General features: G+C 40.9%; 1 protein-coding gene across 1 annotated transcript in view; it reads left to right on the top strand.

Moving 5' to 3' along the window:
- The first annotated feature begins 228 nt into the window (after positions 1–228).
- The window catches only part of LOC109929354 (lysophospholipid acyltransferase 2-like), a 66195-nt gene continuing 49063 nt past the window's right edge, over positions 229–17360 (top strand). Inside the window, exons 1-2 of the mRNA XM_020529027.2 lie at positions 229–618; positions 13252–13397. Coding sequence (XP_020384616.1) covers positions 550–618; positions 13252–13397 — 215 coding nt within the window. The 5' untranslated portion in view covers positions 229–549. The remainder of the gene's footprint in view (positions 619–13251; positions 13398–17360) is intronic.

The following is a 17360-nucleotide window of genomic DNA, read 5'->3' as shown; positions in this document are numbered from 1 at the left end:
ATTGGACCGAAGGATCTGTTTCCATGTTCTATTAATTTACGCTAATTCACTCATTTAATATTAGGAAAGGATTTCTCCTTATTTTACACAAACTCAGGAGATCTGACCCTATCGCCTAAGAACATGCTCAATGTAAGAACGAAGAGGAGTTGATCCCAAATGTCTTGAATAGATAACCAACAGGGTGTGCTGTGGTGCCAATTCTGCACATATTCGTGAAGCTCAACGCTCGAGAGAACGCGTCTGAGGGGAAACACCCTTTTGAAGTTTAAATTTTGCGTGCGGCGAGATTTTTCTTAAGGGATCTCTTGAGTTAGGTCCTGTCTCCCCACCCATGTTTTGGAAACAATGACGTTGGCCAATCAACAGCACTTGTTCGGAAAGTTTGAGGAGTTGTTGTCAGCTCTGGGGACTGAGAGCAAGCCGGGACTAAGCAGTGAGTTTGTGGGCGCTCGGAGTTCAGTCAGTTTCAAGTGAGGGTTCTGTCAATTTCAGGTGCATTCCGGAAGGAGATCGCCATTCGCCTCTCACTACCTGTTGGGTGCGAGCATGGGTTCCAGCGGTGGATCAGAGCTACTTCTACCTCTCAGCGAGAGACTCCGTTTACCCATAGAACAGGTAATAATTTTATACATTTTTGGGTGAACAAAAGAAAAAGGCAGATTGCTCTGGTTTAAAACCTTTATATCTGAATGAAAGTTTTGCTCTTAGAATTTTAATTTTTGCCAATTCGTCCCTATCTTGGTCAGTGATGCTTTCGTATGGAACTCGGGATCAGCCTTGTCTCAGGTAGCAGTTCACACCCACTGATTCCACACCCACTATTCCTCCTATCAAACGCTCACCCAGACACTCAAGAATGACATCTAGGCTGGTTCTTCAGTGCCCTACTGAGGAGGGGCTGTCTTTCAGGTTAAGACAAACGGAACCCTTGTGTACGTTTTTATCAAGTAGGTGTAATATCTCACAGGATTACCAATCTCAGGGAAGAGCAGTGGATTTTCCTCAGGTGTTCTACCCAGTGTTCATCCCTCAGCCGTAACCAAAATGCAAATCACCCAGTCCACATCTTATTGCTACTCAAAGGAAGACACTACTGATGCTGGAAATGAAAAACAAATTGTAATTCGACTATTTTCTGCCCTTATCGCCATTTTCAGGAGTTTGCTATTTCTAGACACTTGAGTTCAGGGTTGATATTTCAGTTCTTCACTGAGGGACTACTTGCATTGTAGAAAGTTCCTTTTCCAGAGAAGATGTTAACCCAAGGCCCATCTTTGCCTGAACAAAGATCTTTTGGCATTATTTCACCAAGATCAATCAATTGTCTTAGGCCTGAACTGAACTTGTGTCTCAAACAGCACCATCAAAGTATTAGAGATAACAAGGTGTAGAGCTGGATGAACACAACAGGCCAAGCAGCATCAGAGGAGCAGGAAAGCTGACGTTTCGGACCTAGACCCTTCTTCAGACCCCTCTGATGCTGCTTGGCCTGCTGTGTTCATCCAGCCCTACACCTTGTTATCTCAGATTCTCCAGCATCTGCAGTTCCTACTATCTCTCACCATCCAAGTATTTGCAATTTGTGGGATCTTGTGCACAAATGGGTTGCTGTTCCTTGTCCACAGGAAAACAGTGACTGCATTTTAAAAGTAATTCATTGGCTGTGCTAGGTTTTAACGTGCAGCAAAGGTTCTGTATAAATGCTATTGTTAATGTACTGTCCAGTCATGTGAAGTACTTCTGTCCTATATGGTGCGGATGCTAAATTATATGTTACTTTTGTGTTCAATAATCTAAAAGAACTAAGCTGTTTGATTAAATAACTAATGGTCAGTCTACCCAGACTATCAAGTTTTTTTCTCCTTTAAAATTATTGGAAGTATTACAAATATTAAACTAGTCAGTTCAAATTCTAATTAATGTTTTCATAATTGCTGTTTTCTTTTTTTAATAGAATAAACTTTTGAAATTGGATAGAGAATGTTATTAGTGAAATAGCTTTTGCTAAGGAAGGGCTGGTTTCAAATGACTGTGTCCTGGTGAATGTGCATGACAAAACAATAGTTAATTTTAGAAGTTCCGGCTTGTATTTTCAATTCTTATGATCATTTTATACAAATACCTAAATTCTTCACTAATCTGACAAACAGTAGTTCCTTTTAGATCACTTCAGTTCATAACACTGATGATTCAAACAATTGATTTAAAGCCCATTCAATCTCCACATAGAATTCCCATGTTTTTTGGAGTGGGCTCTTTGAGACTAGGTTGGAGTCCAGTGTTTATACTGTAACTGTGCCGAATTAAAGTTTGCTGTCTCAAATTACAATGGATATATTGAAGTGGTGTACTGATGCCTTAACCTAGAGTGGTGTTATGTGCTTTCGAATGTTCTACATATTATGTATCCTTCCAGCATCTACCCTATGTAGACCCTCAAGAATCTCATATATTTCAATTAAATCGCTTCTCATTGTTCTAAACTCTAGGAAATTATAGGCTTTGTCTCTTCAATGACTTCTGATAGGACAATCTCCCTATCCCAGGAATAGATTTACTAAATTGATGTTACATTCCATGGTCGGCAAGTACATCCTTCCTTAGGCATGAAGACCAGAACTGTACAGTACTTCATGATGGTGCCACCGATGTAACATGACAATGATTCAAGGCATCTTCCATAACCTTAGGATGTCCTAAATCATTTCACAGCCTATGAAATATCATCAACTGTTATAATGGTCAAAATGTATCAGCCAATTTTTAGGCTGCAATAATAATGAAATAAACAGTTTTAGAGATGCTGCTTAAGTGATAAATATCAGTCAAGATAAAAGGGAGAGCGTTGCTGATATTTGTACTCTAGAATGGATTCTTTTACATTTTTTTTTCCCTTTATTCATTCACGGGATGAGGGTGTCTCTGGCCAGGCATCATTTATTGCCCATAGCCAACCACATTGCTGTGGGTCTGGAGTCACATGTAGGCCAGACCAGGTAAGGATGGCAGTTTCCTTCCCTAAAGGGCATTAGTGAAGCAGATGGGTTTTTCCCCCAACAATCGGCAATTGATTCATGGCCATCATTAGACTCTTAATTCCAGATATTTATTGAATTCAAATTCCACCATCTGCTATGGCGGGATTCAAACCCAGGTCCACAGAACATTATCTGGGTCTCTGGATTAACAGTCAAGTGATAATACCACGAGGCCATCACCTCCCCGACACAATTACATCCACATAAGAGACCTGTCAGACCTCAGACTAGCATCTCATGAGAGATTGGAATGTTAACAATCTAGCAGCCCCTTAGTCTGATACTCCCAGTGCAGTATTACATGCTTAAATTTCTGGATTGGGACCTGTATCCATGATCTTCTGGCTGAAAAGCAAGGGTCTACCCACTGATCCATGGCTGACAGAAAGACTCCAGTGCTGGAAGTGGCAGATTGATTAAATAACAGACTGTAATCACTATAATCACCTGTTGTGATGACACTGGGTGTGTACCTCAAATCAAATAGTGTCTCAGATCTCATGTTTACGTGAAGGTTGCTCACTTAAATGAGTTATGGAAGGGCAGCTGACATTACCAAAAATGGATTCTAGCAGAACATCTTTTAGGGGAGAGAAGCTAAAACAAAATGTTAGTTACTCTCTGTCAGAGTGGAGAAGAACAATTTGCTGCTTTGCTTGGATTGCCAGCTTTAATGAGAGGCGCTCCTGAAGGTTTTATCACAGTGTGACGTTCCCCTAATTGCCCCACCCTAGCACATTCCCCATGGGTTATTCAACATGTCTATTCTCATATTGCCACTTCTTCCCACACCACATGTAAAGTGAGCAGAGTATTCCATTACTCGATTGAATGATTTTTGACTTGAAATTTTGGAGACTGTGAAAATTTGCAACAAATGAATGGAAATGCTCAGAAAAAATAAAAAGAACACATACAATTTTCTCTCGGATGTTGTACTCGGCAGTTATAATGACCATTAAACTGGGGATTGTTTTCTGGAGACTCTGGGTCAACCTGGTGACCTACTGGTCTGCTTTGTTTCCAGATCTCTGCACTGCTCGCTTGTAAGGAACAGTTGGTCAAAGCACCACTCCCGTGTCTTACTCCAGCAGCCAGTCAAGAATGGCCTCTGAGTAGATTTATTTTCTCTGATGAAGATACCTGTGGCCTAAGGAAGGACTTAGAAAGCTAAAGAAATAGAAGCAGGAGTAGGTTGTGCAGTCCTTTAGGCCTGCTCTACTATTCAATAAGATCGTAACTAACCTTTTACTTCAATTGCACCTTTCTGCATTATCCCCATATCGTTTAATTCCCAAAGTATGTAAAGATCTTCTGCTCTCTGTTCTGGAATAGACTCAACAGATGAGCATCTTAACCCTCTAGGTGGAGAATTACAAAAACTCATTGCCCTTTGAGTGAAGAAATTTACTCCATCTCAATCCTAAATGACTAACTCCTCATTTTCAGACTGTGGCCTCTAGATCTAAACTCTCCATCTATGGTAATCACCCTTACCACATCTACTTGATTGAGTCCCTCAACAATATTATGTGTTTCAATTAGATCATAGAAACATAGAAATATTTACAGGAGTAGGCCATTTGGACCCTTGTGTTATCTTTACGATTGAACTGGCTGCCCTTCTTCCTTATTATTATTTTCCTGTATTTTCATCATATCTCTTTAATGTCTTTAATATTTAGAAATATATTAGTATCTATCTGTCTTGAACATTTTCAATAGCTGAGCTTCCACAGCCACTCTGGGGTGGAGAATTCTAAAGGTTCACTGCACCCTGAGTAAAGAAATTCCCACTCATCTCAGTCCTGAGTGGCCTGCCCCTTATTCTGAGAATGTGTCCCAAGTGTCTAGACTCCACAGTTACAGGAATCATCCTTTGTGTATCAATCCTATTGAGCCATGTAAGAATTCTGTTTATTTCACTGCAATCTACTTTCATTCTACACTTAACTACACCACACAGATGATCTTAACAGATGATCTTAAACTGATTGTCAGTGAAGAGTGTGTAGAGAATTATGCTCCTGATCTCATTACGGCCTTGGTTCAACCGCTGACAAAAAAGCTGAATTCCAGCTGTGAGGAGGTGAGAGTGATAGCTGTTGATGCCAAGGCTTCATTTGACCAAGTGTGGTATCAAGGAGCCCGATTTTAAAAAAAGCTAGAATCAATAGAAATCAGGGGGCAAACTCTCTGCTGGTTGGAGTCATACCTAATACATAGGAAGATGATTGTGGTTGTTGGAGGTCGATCATCTCAGCTCCAGGACATCACTGAAGGAGTTCCTCAGGTTAGTGTCCTAAGCCCAAACATCTTCAGCTGCTTCATCAATGACCATCCTTCCATTATATGGTCAGAAGTGGGGATGTTTGACAATGATTGCACAATGTTCAGCACCATTCATGACTCCTCAGACACTGAAACAGTCCATGTTCAAATGCAGCGATACCTGGACAATATCCAGGTTTAGGCTGACAAGTGGCAAGTAACATTTGCACTACACAAATGCCAGGTAATGACCATCTCCCATAAGAGGCAATTTAACCATAGTTTCTTGACATTCAATGGTGTTATGATCACCGAATCCCCTGTTATTAACATCCCAGGCATTACTATTGATCAGAAACTCGCCTGGATTCACCATATAAATAGTGGCTACAAGATCAAGTCAGAGCTGGGAATACTGCAGTGAGTAACTCACCACGTGACTCGCCAAATCTTGTCCATCATCCTACAAGGCACAAGTCAAGAGTGTGATGGAATACTCCCCACTTGACTGGATGAGTGCAGCTCCACCAACACTCATGAAGCTTGACAACATCCAGGACAAAGCAGCCCACTTGATTGCACCACATCCACAAGCATCCCTACACTACCAGCACTTAGTAGCATAGGTATGCACTATTTACACAATGCAATGCAGAAATTTGCCAAAGATCCCTAGACAGCAACTTCCAAACCCACAACCACTTCCATCTAGAAGGGCAAGGGCGGCGGATACATGGGAACACCACCATTTGCAACTACCCCTCTAAGCCACTCACCATCCTGACTAGGAAATATATCTCCATTCCTTCAAGGTCAAAATCCTGGAATTCCCTTCCTTTGGGCATTGTGGGTCTACCAACAGCAGATGGACTGCAGTGGTTCAAGAAGTCAGTTCACCATCACCACCTCAACGGCAACTAGAGACGGGCAATAAATGTTGGTCAACCAGTGATGCCCACGTCAAATGCAAGAATTAGAAAAAAAGACATCAATTTAGGATTGTTAGTTGCAGGGCTTGCAATGTGATGCACTTGCATATACCGGAAGCTACATATATTAAAATACAAGGCCTGTTCTTTGCAGACAGAAAGAACATAAACACATGTGCCCGCTTCAGTTCACGTGCAAGTTTGTAAAGGCAATGCCTTAACCAATCAAAGCAACCTGCCTGGTGTAAAATTTAAACAAAACTTATCATTCAGATAACTGTCAGTCATCATTAACTGGTGCTGTCTCCATGGAAATGGCTCTAACAATCAAAGTCTACTTGGTAACCAATCAGCACTCACCTTTTATACAGCATGAATGTTGTTTTTACTTTGCTTTGGTACTTCTGCAAATTGCCCTGATCAGAGCAAGACAAAAAACCTTGACAAAATGTCTCTCTCTTATAGCAATGAGCTCTTTATTCATATTCTTTAGTCTGTCTGTTAACCAATCCTCAAACTATTTATTCATTTGTGGGACATGGTTGTCGCTGGCCTGTCCAGCATTTATTGCCCGTCCGTAGTTGCCCTTGAGAAGGTGGTGGTGAGCTGCCTTCTTGAACCGCTGCAGTCCACCTGCTGTGGGTTGACCCACAATGCCATAAGGGAGGGAATTCCAGGATTTTGATCCAGTGACAGTGAAGAAATGGTGATATATTTCCAAGTCAAGATGGTGACTGGCTTGGAAGGAAACTCGAAGGTGGTGGTGTTCCCATTTATCTGCTGCCCTCCTCCTTCTAGATGGAGGTGGTCATGGGTTTGGAATGTGCTGTCTGAGGATCTTTGGTGAATTTCTGCAGTGCATCTTGTAGATAGTACACATTGCTGCTACTGAGCATTGGTGGTGGAGGGAGTGGACGCTTGTGGATTTAGTGCCAGTCAAGAGGGTTGCTTTGTACTGGATAGTGTTGTTGGAGCTGCACTCATCCAGGCAAGTGGGGAGTATTCCATCACACTCCTGACTTGTACCTTGTAGATGGTGAACAGGCTTTCGGGAGTCAGGAGGTGTAACTTGCTGCAGTATTCCTAGCCTCTGACTTGCTCTTGTAGCCGCTGTGTTGATGTGGTGAGTCCAGTTGAGTTTCTGGTCAATGATAACCCCAGGATGTTGATAGTAGGAGATTCAGTGATGGTAACACCATTGAATGCCAGGGGCTGGTGGTTAGATTGTCTCTTGTTAGCGATGATCATAGCCTGGCATTTGTGTGGCGTGAATGTTACTTGCCACTAGTCACCCACAGCGTGGATATCATCCAAGGTCTTGTTGCATTTGGACATGGACTGCTTCAGTATCTGAGGAATCACGAATGGTGCTGAACATTGTGCAGTCATCGGTGAATATCACCACTTCTGACCTTATTATTGCAAGGAAGGTCATTGATGAAGCAGCTGAAGATAGTTGGTCCTAGGACACTACCCTGAGGAATTCCTCCTGCGGAGATGTCCTGGAGCTGAGATGACTGACCTCCAACAACCACAACTGTCTTCCTATGTGTCAGCAATGATTCTAACCACCGGAGAGTTTGGTCCCTGATACCCATTGATTCCAGTTTTTGCTAGGGCTCCTTGATGCCACACTTGGTCAAATACAGCCTTGATGTCAAGGGCTGTCCGTCTCACCTCACCTCTGGAATTCAGCTCTTTTGTCCATGTTTGAACCAAGGCTGTAATGAGATCAGGAGCTGAATGGCTCTGGCAGAACACAAACTGGGCTCTATGGATAACATCTTACTTCAGTTTACTGCTGATCGAGAGTAGTCTGATGGGGCGGTAATTGGCCGGATTGGATTTGTTCTGCTTTTTACGTACAGGACGTACTTGGGCAATTTTCCACATTGTCAGGTAGATACCAGTGTTGTAACTGTACAGGAACAGCTTGGCTAGGGGAGAGGCAAGTTCTGGAGCACAAGTCTTCAGTATTATTGCTGGAATGTTGTCAGGGCCTGTAGCCTTTGCAGTATCCAGTGTCTTCAACCATTTCTTGATATCACGTGGAGGGAATTGAATTGGCTGAAGGCTGCTATCTGTGATGCTGGTCACCACTGGAGGAGGCTGAGGTGGATCATCCACTCCGCTTCTGGCTAAAGATTGCTGTAAAAGCGTCAGCCTTATCTCTTGCACTGATGTGCTGGGCTCTTCCCTCACCACCTGCCACAGACCCAGTCCATCAGCTATGTCTTTTAGGATCCGACCAGCTCGATTAGTAGTACAGCTGCTGAACCACCCTTAGTAGACATTGAAATCCACCATTGAAACATTGAAAAGGGTCACTGGACCCGAAACATTAACTCTGTTTTTTCCTTTCACAGATGCTGCCAGACCTGCTGAGCTTTTCCAGCAACTTTGTTTTTGTTCCTGATTTACAGCATCCGCAGTTCTTTCGTTTTTTTTCATGGAAATCCTGTACCCAGAGTACATGTTGTGCCCTTGCCATCTTCAGTGCTTCCTCCAAGTGTTGCTCAACATGGAGGAGTACTGATTTATCAGCTGAAGGAGGATGATACATGGTAATCAGCAGGAGGTTTCATTGCTTGTGTTTAACCTGAAGCCATGAGACATAATGGGGTCTGAAGTCAATGCTGAGGACTCCCAGGACAACTTCCTCCCAACTGTATACCTCTGCTGGATCTGTCCTGTCGGTGTGATGTATTCCATATTCATGGAATCATACCTTTATAGACAAAGTCAGGCTGTTGCTTGAGTAGTCTGAGACGGCTCTCCCAGTTTTGGCATTAGCTCCCAAATGGTAGTGAGGAGGGCTTTGCAGGGTTTCTGCTGTTGTCTCTTCTGGTGCCTAGTTCGATACCAGGTGATCCGTCTGGTTTCATTTCTTTGAGACTTTGTAGCGATTGGTACAACTGATTCACTTGCTAGGGCTTTTCAGAGGGCAATTGAGACTCAACCACATTGCTGTGGCTTTGGAGTCACATGTAGACCAGGCCAGGTGAGGATGGCAAATTCCCTTCCCTGAAGAACATCAGATAACCAGAGATAACACAGTGTGGAGCTGGAGGAACACAGCAGGCCAGGCAGCATCAGAAGAGCAGGAAAGCTGACGTTTCGGGTCCCGATTCACACTCTGTTATCTCTGACTCCAGCATCGGCAGTTCTTACTATCTCTGATTAGATAACCAGATGAATTTTTCTGATAATCAATGATGACTTCGTCATCATCTGTTGATTCTTAATTCCAGAGCCTTTTTCAATTGAAGTAAAATTTCACCATCTGCTGTGGCAGGATTCAAACCCAGGTCCCCAGAGCAATACTTGGGTTTCTGGATTAATTGTCTAACAATAATACCACTAGGCCATCGCTTTCCCAACTATGCTAATTTATTACTCTTATCCTAAGGGCTCTAACATAATAACCTCTTTTATGTAGGACCTTACAGAACTCTTTTTGAAAGTCCAGTATGCTACATCAATTGGTTTGCTTGATCCATTCTGTTACAACCTCAAAAGAATTCTTAACAGATGACTTACCTTTCATAAATCCATGCTGACCCTGCTGAATCATATTATGATTTTCTAAGTGTCCTGTTATCACATCTCTCAGAATAGATATAACATTTTCTCTAAGACTGACCTCAGGCAAATTGGTCTGTAATTTTCTCTTTGCTCATTATTTCCTTTCTCGAATAGCAAGGTTACACTGGGACACTGTAGAATTGAGGGAGTTCTAGATGATCAAAACCAATACATTCACTATATTTACAGCTAAGGGTAAAGGCCAACAGGGCCAGGGAATTTATTGACGTCTCCTTAATATCTTTTTTCCACTGCTGTTTGTTTAATAACACAGACATTTTTAAATTCCTCAATCTCTCCATACCCTTGGTTCCCCAGAGTGTTATGCCTTCCAGAATGATAGGAGTCTATCACTGAAACCAATGTGTCTGTGCTGGATCTTTGAAAGAGTTGTCCAATTTAGTCCTATGCCCCAGCTTTCACATCAGAACTCTGTAACTTGGTTCTATTTCAAAGTATACCCACTTGCCTATTGAAAGTGACTATGGAATATGATTCCACCACACTTTCAAGTATTGCATTCCAGATCGAAACAGCCTTCTGTGTGAATGAAATATTTCTCTCATTTCCACTCTAGCATTGTTGCTATTTAGGTGATATCTGTGACCTCCAATTGTGAATCCACTTGCCTGAAGATACACTTTCTCCCTACTTGCTCTATCAAACCACCCCACAATTTTGAATACTTTTATTCAGTCTCTTTATACAGGTATTAAACTCTCGCAGTGTTAAGGAAGGAAAATAAAGATGGAGAAAGATTAAAACCAATTGTTTCCTTTTGTGTTCTCATTTTACTTTGGGATGCTGTTGTGATGTCAACACACTTCATACACTTTGTGTCCAACATATTTAAGTTAGAATATTTGAGATTCAAGGTACAGTCACAATGAGGGAAATTGTATAATTTGTGTAAATTCTTCATCAGTTACATAATGAGGGTTTTGAGTGTGAGAGGCTTTAGAATATCATCTGAGCTTTAGCAAACACTTGGGTTTATCCTGGAATTATATAACACCCACATCCCATGAAGGAATGAAATAAAAGTCAATGAACGTTCATCACAATGAAGGAAATCTTAGAAATACAATAGGTTTTAACCCTGTCAAATGATGAAATATGGGAAAAGGAACAACAGGAAAGGTATGTAATAGGGCAGAAGATGGAAGATATCAAATGACAAAAATGTTGACAATACAGAGGCAAAGGAAGTGGTAAAGAAAGAAAAGATTCAGAGAAGCTGTGGATAGCAGAGTAATGAACAGCTGAATAATCAACAGTCCAACAGCTAAACCCAAGATTGAGACTGAAACATGGAAAGAAGGATGTAGAAATGAGGGGCAGAGATTACCATTAGTAAAGTGGTCCAGAAGGCTAAAGAGTCACATCAGACTCAAAAATTTAACCTTTTTTTTCTTTCCACAGATGTTAGCTACCTGACCTGCTGAGTTTTTCCAGTATTTTCTGTTTTTGTCTCAGATTTCCAGCATCCACAGTATTTTGCTTTTATTTGGGTTTGTGTTGAGCTTCATTGAACACTACAGTCGCAGGAGGACAGTGACGTCAGTGTGAGAGCAAGGTGCTCTGGAATACAACCCCAGCCCATCTAGTCTCTCTTCAGATCTGAATTGTTCCAACCTAGGCAATCTCTTCTGTACCCTCGCTAGTGCTATCACGTCCGGACAGTGTTGCAACTAGAACTGCCGTGGCTTAACTACCATAAATTGAATGAATTGCTGCTTCACCTGGAAGGTGTGTCTGGGTCCTCAGCTGGTGAGGTCAGAGGAGGTGAAAGGACAAGTGTTACATTTTGCATTCACAGAAATTGTGGTGAAGATGAGGAAACTGGGAGAATGGTTTGAAGTCCTGGCATGAGGCACGGTGTGAGGAAAGTGTAACACAAAAGAAAAATAGCTGGAAATCTGAAATAAATACTATTCAGGTTTGGCAACATTTGTAGAGACAAACAGAATGTTTCAGGTTGAAGGTCTTTCATCAGGCCACATTGACTTGTCTCCCCAGATGCTGCCTGCCTTGCTGAATATAATCAGCATTTTTGTTTTTAACGTCAGGAAGTGTGGTTAAAATGAATATTAGTTGATTTGCTATTCCCAAGTTTGGAGACAAAGACATTGAGAAAGGGAAGGGAAAACTCATAGTTGATCCATGCAAAGATGAAAGAAGGGTGAAAATTGGAAGCCACGTTGAAGAGCTTTTTAAGTTCAGGACAAAAAGAAAAAAAATTAAACCGAGAATTATTGATTTTACTGGGAAGGGAGGTGAGAGAGGACCCAAATAAATCTAATCCATGAATATTTCTTAAATCCAATAGAAAGTCCAGATCCCATGCAGATACCTATTGCAATACATTTATTAGGAGGTAGTGAAACAAGTTACATATTTTTATATATTGTACAACTGTGCAAATATATATTTTTGTGTTTATATACAATAATTTTGTGTGTAGTATATATTCATATCTTCATGTTTGTCCATCTTTTGAGCTGACATGTGAGTGCTCCTGTAATGCGAGCACTGCAGAGGAGATAATGAATCACTGTCACTATATTGTGACAACATACTAGTGTTGCAATACAGTTATCTGAAAGAGGAGACTATTGAGAAATATTAATGTTATGTAACACTTGGAGGCTGATTAGAAATTAAATGGGTAACATTTTCCATCCCATAAAATGGGAATTAAACATACTTACTAGTTTATTGGAATCACATGAAAGACAATAACATCAGCTTGCGTCTACCTTGCGCCTTTCACATTATAAAAATGACACAAGGCCCTTCTAAGGAGCTGTATCAAGCAAATTTTTTGACATTGAGTCAAACTCACTCCCTAGACTGGGAGGTTTTACAGAGTAAGGACAGAGTGTTTTTGCTAAGATGTTGATATGTGCCCATCATTTTCTTTGCTCACTGATCTACACAGTCTCCTGGTCAGTCAATAGCTCAGTTGGAACATTTTCATCAATATTTTCAAAATGCTTCCATGGTCTTGCTCCTCCCTGCCTCAGTAACTTCCTCTATTTGAAAACCTATTACTGTGTTTTGTAACAAAATACATGTGACAATAAATAAATCAAATCAAATTAACTAAATCAAAGCTCATTATATTGCTCCATTCTGACCTCTTGTGCATTCCCAATTTTTGTCACTTGTCATTAGTGTTTGTTCCTCATCTGCCTGGACTGTAAACTCTGGAATTCCCTCTACCTCTTTACCTGTTGCTTCTTCCTTTCAAAATAGGCCTGTAAGCCTACTTTTCTTGTCAAACGTTTCTTCACCTATCCGAATCCACTGTTACTGTGAAGCTCATTGGTCTTTTACTGCATTAAAGACACGGAGATAATTCTAAGTTGTTATTCTAGACCATTCCATTCTGTAACACTTCAAATGTAATTTTCTTTTTAAAGGTAAATTTTGCAATGTGCCAACTGTTTGGATTGTTCGCAGCTTTTTTATTTCGTAACTACCTCCATCCGAGCAAGACCAACCATATCATCAGGCATGTGGTAGCCACCCTCTTGGGTCTTCACTTTGCGTTCTTCTGCTTTGGCAGGTAGGTAGTTTTGCAAACTTGCATTTGAAAACCTTTTCCATTTGTAAAGCAGGATGACTAAAACCAGAAACTGTACTGTGGACTTCCGTAGCTAAGCGACTTTGCCTTCTTTGTACTTCTGAGAAACTAACACTTTAGCTACATCAATTACTAATTGATGCATGTGAGTTTCAATTAGCGTCAGAGCAGAAAGTGTAGATATTATTCTTGGATAGTGCAGAAGGATTTTATCAGTGTAGGATTGGGGTTGATAACTTTAGTTATGTACAGAGTTTTGAGAAGTTGGAATTCTTTAGAGCAGAAAAAGGAAGATTTAATGGAGGTGTTTAAAATCACAAAGAGTTTTGACACAATAAATGATGAAAGACTTTTTCTACACGTATTTGGGTCACTAGACAAGGGACCTGGGTTTAAGATCTCCAAAAGAATCAGGAGGAGGATTTGTCTTTTTAGCAGTGAGCTGGTTTGATCTGAAATGCACTCCCTGCAAAGACATTGGAAGCAGATTCAATTGTGATTTTCAGAAGGGAATTTGCAAGGAAGTTTTCCAGTCTTGTGGAGAAAAAGTGGACATGATCAGCTGTTTCAAATGGCTGACACAGTTTTGATGGATTGAAAACCTCCTTCTGTGCAATATAAACCCATGGTTGTTCATCCAGTCAGACCACTTGCCTGGTTATATTTGGTTATTTGTTTAGAAATCTGAGTGAATCCAATTCCGTCTTTTTTTTTGGGTAAATATTCCTTTTCCCTTTTCTCTCAGATACTCTCCTTCCCCTTTACCTTTCAAGGCTGTTCAGGCCATGTTCCAAATCTTGAACAGAGAGATAAGTAGGTAATTTGAAATTATACCTCTGCCAGTGTATGGCCGAGAGGTTAAAGAATGTATTCATAAGATCAAGTACCGAAAAGTGAATGTGTACTACATACATGTGCTTGTGTATATGTGTATACATATATGTGCTAGTTTGAGTGTGTTTCAATATGTACATTTTAATGTTTATGTGTGCACAGTGAAGTCAGGAGTGTTGTGGGAAGAAATGAGCACTCAAGAGACTTCTAAAGAGAACAGATATAAAATGAGTAAAAAATGTATAAAACAATGTATGAATTGAATGGAATTCAAATGCTTTATTCTAATATGTAAGCAAAGCAAAAGGATTAGGGGATAAAGAAGAAAGAAGAGTTGGGGCCATAATCAGACCTTCCATGATTTTAACAAATGGCAAAGTGGACTTGAGGGGCTGAATAGCCCACTCCCGTTCCTATTTCATATGTGCATATGTTCCTTTTCAGTTCTACAGTAACAACCCTGAGCACTTATAGCAGCTCTTTTGGAGTTAATTTGGCAAGACAGTTCTCAAGCAGTGAGGAGAAATGACTCAGATATCTTTAACAGGAAACAGTCTTTGAATTGATCTGCTAACCACAAACATTCTCTCAGATGGATGACTGAAAAATATTTAATTTCCTCTGTCAAATCTCAACTTGAGGGCTCCATGGAATATTTGAAAACTCCATTCACTTGATGCCAAAGAGATGTTTGAAATTTCTCCCAGTCTACAGAACACTACGGAGGTCACACTTGGCATCTTTAGTGCATTGCCAGAGCCAACAATTGGAATGACATTCATTTCCTACAATTATTGCTGTTGATTATATGCTTCATTACTTCTTATGATCCAATGAGATAGACTTTTCTAATTGGCAGTGATTCCCTCTATGGGGAGACAGTTGCATACGAGTAATGTCATTGGATTAGTAATCCACAACTCCAGGCTAAAATGTTCTGGGAACACGAGGTTTGTTTCCCACCATGACAGATGGTGAAATCCAAATTTCATGATAATCTGGGATTACAAAACTAGCCTAATGGTGACCATATAACTACTGTCAAGGGCTTTTGTGATGCAGTAGTAGTTACCATAACTTTGGGCTAGAAGGCTTCAAGTCCCACCAGCCCCAGACATGCCACTCATGCCTGAACAGGCTTATTTGAAAGGAAATTCTGTAACCACTGTCAATTGTTGTTCACAACTCATCTGTCTCACTAATGCCTTTTAGGGAAGAAAATCTGCTGTCCTTAATTCGTCTGTGACTCTAGACCCAAGGCAATGTGGTTTGAGTCTTAAGTGTCTTCTGGGCAATTATGAACAAACCAAAGATGCTAATCTAGCCAATGATGCTCACATCTCATGAACAAATAAAAAATGTCTATTATGAGCCTTGACTGCTATGCTCAGTCTTCAAGGGCCACATGACCTACATCTGTTCCCATACCTTCTGCGTGCTGCATAACCACAAAAAGTGACAGGATTTCTCAGCAAACAGAAAAAGCATGCTGACTGACTCAAAGAAAGTGATTTGTCGAACCCTCTTATAACCACTGGCTTCACAAATGCATTATCCACCCATGTTCTTAAAAGGCTCACATTATATTCTTTTCTGTGCCAAAAAAAGGCAGCATATTGGCTTAGCTCAATTCCCATTCCATCTTCCAACATAAGAAATAGCTGTAGTAGACCATTTAATGCTTTGGGCAGCTCCATCATTGAATGAGGACATGGCTGACCCCAAGTCCAGCTTTCTGCACTGTTCCCATATTGCTTGCTGTATTCTGTACCCATAGCATCCAGTAGGCTGGATTTAACAATTGTGTGTATGTGCTGCTCATTTCCCTGGATGAGAGTTGGTCCAAAATTGAGTCTGCCCTGCAGCAGTAAAAATCAGGGTCGGGGTGAGGCAGTGTTGGGGACAAAGGGAATGAGGGGTGCATAAATAGGCCCCTCAGTGAATAGAATGTCCCATGGAACTGAAGTCTCTTGTCCTTGATATCACTTCAGAAAACCTCCTCCAAATCTTCTCTGAAGCCTCAACATCTTTCCTAATGAGAATTAGAGATGGGCCTGACAATATTTTAAAAACTTTAACTTCCTTGCTTTTGTACTCCATGCTTTCACTTATAAAGCCTGTGACTTTATATGCTTTTCTCACAGTCTTTCCATCTTGACCTGTACGATTTATATACCCATATATTAACTATCATTTATTGAAATTTTAGGTTTCTTGATTTTTGAGTTAGTAATATAAGTTTTCTGTACGTCCGAAGGCAATAATTAACTTGTAAGTATTGCTGTACCTGTGGTGATTTTTTTTCAAACAGTTTTTGAGGCCTAACTTTAGGATTAATGAGTTTTTATGTAGCACTGATAGATTTTTGTTTTTTTTAAGCTTAAGGGAAGCACACGTAGCTTACAGAGATTTTTTTTTCATTTTCATTTGAGTTTTGAGTAATCCTGTGAAATCCATGGATGAGGGATGGCTACAAAGACCAGTGTTCCTAATTAGGGAAGGCTGTAACGGGATATACATTCTTAGAGTAAGGAGTTAGTGTTAGTCCCAGACTATAAGTGTTGTGATAAAACCCTGAAGTTACTGAAAGCTGATTACTTATTAAATGCTGGATTTAATAATTCTTCAGGGTTTGAGTGAAGATTTGTAGCTTGGGTGCTGGTTGTAGATGTTAGTGTGTTCGCCGAGCTGGGAGGTTTGATAGCAGACATTTCGTCCCCTTACTAGGTGACATCCTCAGTGCTGTGGAGCCTCCAATGAAGCGCTGTTGTTTTGTGCCCGTTCAAATTTACGTGGTCCGGTTTTTGCTGCTTCTGGTAGGTGCCTGTTCCGGTGTACATTGTCATGGTCGGTATATCGGGTCTAATTCAATGTGTTTGTTGATGGAGTCTGTGGATGAATGCCAAGCCTCCAAGAATTCCCTGGTTGTCCACTGATTGTAGTGGTGTCCCAGTTGAAAGTGTGGTTTTTCTCAAGTGTATGCATTGAAACCAAGGACATCTGGTCGTGTCATTTAGTTGCTAGCTGGTGTTCATGGATGCAGGTTGCTAGTTGTCTGCCTGTTGGTCCCACATAGTGTTTTGTGCAGTCTCCACATGGTGTCTTGTAAAC

The sequence above is a fragment of the Rhincodon typus genome, chromosome 27, assembly GCF_021869965.1.
Source record: "Rhincodon typus isolate 14 chromosome 27, sRhiTyp1.1, whole genome shotgun sequence".
Classification (NCBI taxonomy): domain Eukaryota; kingdom Metazoa; phylum Chordata; class Chondrichthyes; order Orectolobiformes; family Rhincodontidae; genus Rhincodon; species Rhincodon typus.
This window is presented reverse-complemented; position numbering and strand designations above follow the sequence as displayed.